We start from the raw sequence: 8159 nt of genomic DNA, 5'->3' as shown, positions 1-8159 counted from the left end.
AGAAAAATAAAGCTAAAGCTTAACTAAAGCTAATAGGCATAGAGTGAAGTGTTATAAATAGAAACAAATTTACTCCTTTTAGTCCATTGCAAATGCTCACTCATAATACTCTGTTATATGGCATATATAATATGGTTATATTGCATGTCATATATGGCATATACTGTTGTATATGCCTTATCCTAATTGTAAAGTATCTTACATAGCCTTATGCTATTTTCAAAAACAAACATTGCAGGCAATAGGACCCTGATGTGCTCAAACTGCAGAAGAGCATCCACCATCAGCAAAAACAAATTAAAAGTCCTCCCACACCCTAAAGACTGGGAGGAGAGACTTTCAGCTGCATTCCTCTTCTGTCAAAGTAAACCAGCGACTGGATTGGCTCTGAACAAGTGAGTGTGGTAAGCAACCCATCCCAGAAGTGTGTCGTACATGCTGACTGTGAGTTTTCAATTTGTTTACAACAGCACACTGGAGGGGGTGGGAACATCATCAAAACTCAAGCGCTCTGACAGAACAAGGTCCCTGGCTTTGACAGGTAGCCTGCAGAACCGTTTCCTTTCCATCTACTTTCCATCTATTTCTCTCTCGTTCTGTAACTCGCTCACTTCCTGTTTAGGTTTTAGTTTCACTCTCATTTGAGTTTAAAGTAAACTTATGTCATTTGGAGAATTTAAACAAAGGCTGTTACTAGAGGGTTCGGCCTTATTTAACAGCACTTTATGCATGCTATTTTTCTCTCAAGAGCCTGAAGCTCTCTGCATTAGCTTGAATTATGTAGTTCAGTACTTGATGTTTGTGTGCACACTTGTAAAAGCATCTTTTGTTTGGTATGAGCTTGTCTGTTTTTTTCAAACTCACTCACATGTTTGCATTTACCGGAGGTGATTTGAATGAACTGTTGATGTCTAATTTGTTTCCATTCGCCTCTTTATTTGCCTATTTTATACAGTTTTGACTTTAATCTTGCAGGTTAATTTTTATAGACACTTTTTATCAAGCAGAATTGCAGAGGCACACATTTTTTTATGAAAACTATTACTGTATTAATAAACCGAAATAGTTCACTATTTTTAACACACAATTAACATGGCGTGAAAAGTAGTACAATTATAATTACACACACATATATATATATATATATATATATAATTAACATGTTATTATTAAATATTTTTAAATATTTTTTGACAATCTGATCATGTGCGGGGCTCCGTAGAAATCTATCAATGAAAAAAAAAAAAAAAAAAAAAAAAAAAAAATATATATATATATATATATATATATATAATAGTATTTTAGAATAATAATTAATATTATTTATTAAGACATTTAATAATAAACAATTAAACAATAAATAAAATAATAATTAAAATCATTTCAAGCTCTATTAAGTACTTGACTCTTGGAAAGTGTTGACTATTATGAAATGAACAGTAAAATTAGGAACACACTGAGATGCTCCTAAAAAAATAAAAAGCATATACATACTCTCTCATGGGTTACAGGTTCACAGGGACACCATGACGTCCCAGGGGGAACCTCAGGAGGGACTTTCAACCCTGACCAAGGTGACAGGACCCAGCTCCTGGTCCCGGGTCAGTTGCCCCTGCTGTGTCTCCAGCCGTATAGAACCTCTGGTTCTGATCCAGCTGGCTGAGAATGTCCAGCCCATCACCAAACAGTGGATCATGTCCATGATATCTGCACCTGTGAAGGCTGGAGGTAAGAATAGTAATATGAATAATCTAACTATTAGTAGTAATAATATTAAATATACTTTTAAATCTCAGTATCCTTCTTCTCTGCTGTGTTTAGGGGCTCAATTGTTGGTTCACCCTGGTGAGGACATGAAAGGGGACATGATAGTTGTGGCGGCCCCTCGCTGTACCCTTCTCAGGGTGACTGAAGACCTGGGCCTCTGCAAAACCTACCAGGACGGAAACATGATGGCCTTCTCCTTCGAGGACCGGCACAACTTTTGCAACATTGGTGAATTTTTGATAAATGAAATAATAGATTGTGCCTGCATCTAAATTAGCATATTTCTACTAGGCACTAAAACTATGTACTTCACTGGTGACTATGTGGTAAGACAATACACCAGTATCGTGACATAACAACAAATCAAAAACTATGTTTTGAAACATTTTACAGAGTGTTCATGTTAGCATGTAAACTTCAACATCCGGTTAATGTTATTAGCTTAAAATTCATTGTTATTTCACTGTTTCTGCAGACAACATGCAGCAGTTCCTGACGCTGGCCGAGAGGCAGTACATCGTTAAACATGAATTGGATTCCATGAGAGCCATGGAGGACCAGCGTATCCCAGGAATCCCAGCACCCAAAGGGAAGTTAAAAGCCAGAGAGAGCATCTGTGAGTATCTGTATGTAGCATTTTTAACACCTACTTATTTGACTGGACTGACACAATTTGAAAATTTTGCATTAAATATGATCAAATTTAAAGATAATTATATTTATGGCTATGTTCAAATTAGCATATCATACTACCCATACTATTTTGCAGCTTATGCATTGGAAATGTTTTTTTGAACTTTTAAAGTTACACATAGTTTTTAAAATTGTGCTTTTATAAAATAGCAGGCATTATACAGTGCATTATACACACTATGCAGTAAACAGTTTTCCAGTACACTATTTAGATCATGCAGTTCCTTGAGTAGCCACTAGGCTCCACTCTCCTCTCTCTCTCTGAACTGCTTTGGGAATACCGACTCCCAACGGTATTGCCAAAGTAAAACCTAATATGGTAATGTCCTGTCCCTCTATCTATCTATCTATCTATCTATCTATCTATCTATCTATCTATCTATCTATCTATCTATCTATCTATCTATCTATCTATCTGTTTCTCTCTCTGTGCTGCAGTGCAGAAGCTGGAGAAAGCAGGCGTGATCCGTAACATCACTCCTCTTCATGACCAGAAGCTGCTGTCGGCTCTGGGGAAGCAGTGGTACTCTCACAAGAGTCTGTGGGGACAGCCTTTAGGTACAAACACACACACAAACACACTCTCATCACTCAACTAACTTACACAGACATTAAGTGACTCTAGTATGGCTCCCCATCAGATTTTAAATTATGCACAATTATCTTTTGTTCAGGACCATTTAATTCATTTTAATGGCCATCATGGAGGCACTAATAAAACTTTCTGAAGTAATTTGACTAAAACTCATAATGTATTATATAATTATAATTCATTTCACAGTCTCATATGCCACACTGTGAAGCTACAATGTATTCTGTACAGCTGGGGATCTTCATTCTTTTTAGTCCTAACTTTATATACATATACATAACGTTATATCCATATATCCCAACTAATGCTGTAAACTAACTTACGTTCACTCTTTCATTTGGTAACCTAACGTTAGCTTACCACAAAAATATTATATTCAAATATATTTTCAAAATATAATAAATCACACTCAAATCTTCATGACAGATTTATTTAAACATGCATAACAGTAAATTATTTTCCTCTAGTGTTTTTATAGCTAACTTGACTGTTAACCAGCTGTGAACACTAGATAACTTTTCTGAGGTAAATGCATCGTTCAGTGACATTGTTTACAAGCTGTTTCATTTGACAATTGAAATTGAGTGATTAGCAGAGACATTTCGGTAATATCTTACAACATACCTTTTGATTTTCCTTTATGTTCTTTTTTGCGCAATAAATTGTACAGTACTGAAAGGAATCGCGATCCGCGCTGCAGTTTGAACTGGAACTACGGGTGATTCATAGGGTCAAACAGAACCAGCATTTAACGGCGTTATCACTTTAACTTGGACAGCGAGAAATTTGACTCAAGAAACAATCGGCGATTCATAATGCAAATAATTGCTTTTATCGTCTAATACCGATTATTGGCTATACATATATTTATTTATAAATAACTTTAGTATATGCAAAGCCGTTAAGTAGCAATGGGTGTAAACTTAATATTGTATTGTTATATTTAATTTTTTTAACAAAAATCCCTGACAATATGAAACATTTTCTTACTTTCATATTATATATATATATATAAATAATAAAATATAAAAAAAGACATAAAATAAAAATATAATAACTGAATTAAATATTATATTAAATTATTTAATTGTTATTACACTAATAAATCATTATTTCTCTCTACAGACTCTATCCACGCTTATTTTGGTGGCACTATAGCCTATTATTTCAGCTTCCTGGATTTCTACACTTTGTCATTATTTCCTCCAGCCATCCTAGGCCTCTTCATCACCTTTTTCCTCCCTAGTGCAAACTTCTCCAATGGAAATAAAACTGAGAGCAAGCCAACACTGCTGAAGCAGCACGATGGCCAGCCTTCAGTCAGCTCCTACATGGTTCAGGCAGTCTTCAGCATGCTGTGGTCCACAGTGTTCATGGAGCTGTGGAAGAGGAGGAGCGCGGCTTTATCCTATCACTGGGGCACTTTCAAATTAGCTGAACAATTTCAAGAGCCACGACCGGGTTTCCATGGAGAACTCAGCACCAATCCGGTCACGGGCAGACTGGAGCCACTGTTTCCTGAATGGAAGAGGAGGGTTAGGATAGGTCTGGTGTCAGTGCCCGTGGTTGGGGTGTTTTTGGGTCTAGTGGTCATGGGGATGGCAGGTTTCTACTTCTTTGAACGCCTGGTCTCAGGCTGGCACAAAGCATCTGGTTCACACTTCACAGTAGTCCTGCTGTATCTTCCTTCTATAGCCCATATTCTCTACACCAATGTGCTTGGGAATATATATCGCAATGTGGCCTTGAAGCTAACAGAAGCAGGTAAGAAAAAGATCAGGCAAAAATACCAAATACCAAAGTGTATTTTTTTACTTATTTTACAAAATTAAATTGTGAATTTTAATTTCAAATGGCTTATTATTATAATTTTTACTGTGATTATATATAATAATATAACACATTATTATACGTAATTATAATATAAATATGATATATTGATGATATTGCTTTTCATATTTTGCAAATTATTCTGTTAATAATAAAAATAAAGAAATAAAATAATAAAAATAAAATATATATTTTTTAATAAAATAGAAAAAATATATAAATTATAATGTTATCGCAATAATAATTGGAATATGCAATAACAATTTTACTAAATCAGTTATTTTATTACAAATATATAACATGTTTTAAATGTTTCTAATAATAATTATTTCTAATAATAATTAAATAACAGATTTATAAATCAGAAAACACACACATATAAAAGTTATACTATGTTAAAAATAACCAACTCTCTCGTCTTTCAGAAAATCATAGGGAGGAATCATCTTTTGACTATCATCATACCACCAAAGTCCTTGTGGTGAGTTTTATAATTCCCTTCATATCCATATGGTTTTTTTTTTTTTTTGTTTTTTTACCTCATTTTCTCAATGACCTGTTAGTGTGTGCTTCATAGCAGGTTTTTTACCTCAGAGATCTCAAGTGTATTTTAAATCCTGATAGCTGTATATGTCTAGACCTGAATGTTCTGCATGGCTCTTTTATAATACTAAATTAAAATGTCTAATTTTCCATATCTATCTCTTTTTCTCATTCAGTTCACCTTTTTCAATAACTTTGCTGTGCTGTTCCACATTGCCTTCTTCAAGGAGGACTTGCCTCTTCTGCGCAAGGTGGGAATTTTCTCAGAAACCGTTCTCGCATATAATCCTAAAATTTCCATTCACACAGTATCAGTGATTTCCTCCACAGAGACTTTCCTCTCTTTTGATCGTGACCCAAGTGGTGAATCAGTTCACTGAGGTGGTGGTCCCTTTCCTGGTGGACCGTTTCCTCACATCTGCAGACAGGAACCTAAAGAAAGATGATCCCGAGGTGGACCACCTCCAGGCTCAGGGCAGTCTGCCAGCTTTCCCAGTGAGGAGCAATCAAATGAGCTCAAATATCAAGAACACAGGAATTGTATTTTCCTAAAATTCTCAATCTTGTTCTCTTCAGGGCCTGTTTGCTGAATACATCGAGCTTCTGGTTCAGTTTGGCTACTTGAGTCTTTTCTCTTGCGTCTATCCTCTCACTGCGCCTCTGTTACTGCTCAACAACCTCACAGAGATCCGCACAGATGCCTACAAGCTCTGCAAGCTCTTCAACAAGCCATTTTCTGCCCCTGTGGCCAACATGGGCGTTTGGCAGGTCACACTGAAATTTGAACTGTATATATATATATGGATGTTTTAAATGCTTTATGATACTGTGAGTCCTAATGTGTGTCTTTGTCTTCTTTTATAGCCGGCATTTGAGGTTCTGAGTTTCATCTCGGTCATGTCTAACTGTTGGCTCCTGCTTCTGTCCCCACATGTGAAGGAACTCACAGAGGAAGCCGGTCTCAGCAGCAGCAAAGTTCTCGTCATTGCCGTCATTGTGGAGGTTAGAGAAGATTTTGGTATAGCCTGGGAAAAGCAGATGAAAAAAGTGACCACATGCTTAATTTGAGACAAAAATGTCAAGATTTGCCTTTTGTGAAACAGATAATATCAGCGTAGAGATTTGGAACATACGGAGCCCCGCAGATGCCATGCAAGAAAAAATAAATAAATTGTGTGCACGATTTGTTCCCTCAATGTACTAAAAGTGCACACGATTACTACTGTGGTCCTTCGATTTGCTTAATCGTGCACACAATTTAGCAAATCGAGGGAATGAATTAGTAAACCGTGTGCACAATTTATAAATCGAATGAACAAAATAGTAAATTGAGGGAATGCAATAGTAATCGTGTGCACGTTTTAGCCTACTATTTTTTCCTGCAGGTCATGTGCGGGCTCCGTAGGAACAAAATGAAAAAAAAAGATTTTCATTTTTGGTAAACTGTCTCTTTAATTCAGTGTGACTAATGGTGCATTCAAGTAGTGTTGGAAAGATTGTTTACTGTGTGAACACACATGGACGCCATCACAAAGTTGTAATTAAAAGTATGCTCCCCATGCTCACAAAATACTAAAGCGAAGCTGTTCTGAAAAAGTTACTTTTTTTTAATGCTGGTTGGGTCCTCTAGCATGTCCTGATCATGGTGAAGATGATTTTGGCCTTCATGATACCTGATGAACCGGACTGGGTCCGAATCAAGAGAGAACAAATTGAGTATCACTCCATGCAAGCACTTAAGAAACAGGTAAATTGATCTACTAATGTTAACTGTTAGCATTTTAGCATGCTAGTGTTTTGTTTATTTATATACAAAGGTGAGGAAAAAAAGTGTTGCAGTCATTATGCTAGATTTAGCTGTTAGCATATAGTTAGCCATAAAGAACTGGCCTGTCATTTTTAACTATTTTCCAACTTTGATAATAATGCTGGTAGAATGTAATCTGTTTTTTAATACTTTATTATGAAATTTAATCCCTTTTCTCTTGGCTTATCAAAGACTGAAGTCCTCATGTGATTAACCAACCAATTATTTAAAATCTCATGTACGTTATTGACTGTTTACATAACCGGAAATTTCTGTCTCACAGAGGATCATGCTCTCTTGTGTGGATGATAAACTCCCTTCAAAGGCCTAAATGGAAAAGTGACCAAAGACTATTTCCATAGAGACAACCACAAGAAGGGAGGGACTTGGCTATAAAGCTTGCCAATATTTAGCTTGCCAATGTACCATATGGCTCAGTGTACCAAAGATAGCTTCTTCAGTTTACAGGGTTTTTAAGCCTTTTAAGAGTTATTAATTGTTTGCATTCATGTTATCTTTCTGAAAACTACTGAAAAGAGATTATTAAGGTCAAGGAAGATGATATGATAGTGGGTAAACTCGGAGACATATCGTGCTGTATTAATGATTTAAAAAAAAAAGGTTCACCACAATCACTATAGAATAGCTCATTTATATTTTTTCTTGATTGTTTTGTTTATTTGCTTTTACTTGATTTTTTTGTTAATATATTGTGATGATTTTAACCTTTGTATTTTTACATTTCATCAAAAGTGACTATTATTATGGCTGAGTTTGCTGGTATAAATTACTATACCCAATGCTTGCTTCACTGAATATGTTATGTGAAAGTTTAGTGATGTAAGTGGGCTTGACGAAACTGAGAAAACCACATACAATAAATAACCATACATGAAGTTCACTAGGGAGTTGTGCTCTTATTATAAA

General features: G+C 35.7%; 1 protein-coding gene across 3 annotated transcripts; it reads left to right on the top strand.

Moving 5' to 3' along the window:
- Positions 1-220: 220 nt before the first annotated feature.
- Positions 221-8133, top strand: LOC113066795 (anoctamin-10-like). 3 transcript variants are annotated; one of them, XM_026238828.1, is made up of 14 exons: positions 221-395; positions 471-541; positions 1504-1728; positions 1822-1995; positions 2243-2383; positions 2899-3018; positions 4178-4816; positions 5308-5363; positions 5602-5676; positions 5756-5920; positions 6002-6193; positions 6290-6427; positions 7056-7172; positions 7516-8133. In XM_026238828.1, exons 1-14 carry the CDS (start codon positions 253-255, stop codon positions 7561-7563), a joined length of 2304 nt encoding a protein of 767 aa, XP_026094613.1. In that variant the 5' UTR covers positions 221-252; the 3' UTR covers positions 7564-8133. The 3 variants fall into 3 exon arrangements, with proteins under 3 accessions (XP_026094613.1, XP_026094614.1, XP_026094615.1); XM_026238829.1 differs by having other exon boundaries at positions 225-395; positions 1512-1728; XM_026238830.1 differs by lacking the exon at positions 221-395 and having other exon boundaries at positions 405-541; positions 1512-1728.
- Positions 8134-8159: the final 26 nt, after the last annotated feature.

The sequence above is a fragment of the Carassius auratus genome, chromosome 50 (assembly GCF_003368295.1).
Source record: "Carassius auratus strain Wakin chromosome 50, ASM336829v1, whole genome shotgun sequence".
Classification (NCBI taxonomy): domain Eukaryota; kingdom Metazoa; phylum Chordata; class Actinopteri; order Cypriniformes; family Cyprinidae; genus Carassius; species Carassius auratus.
This window is presented reverse-complemented; position numbering and strand designations above follow the sequence as displayed.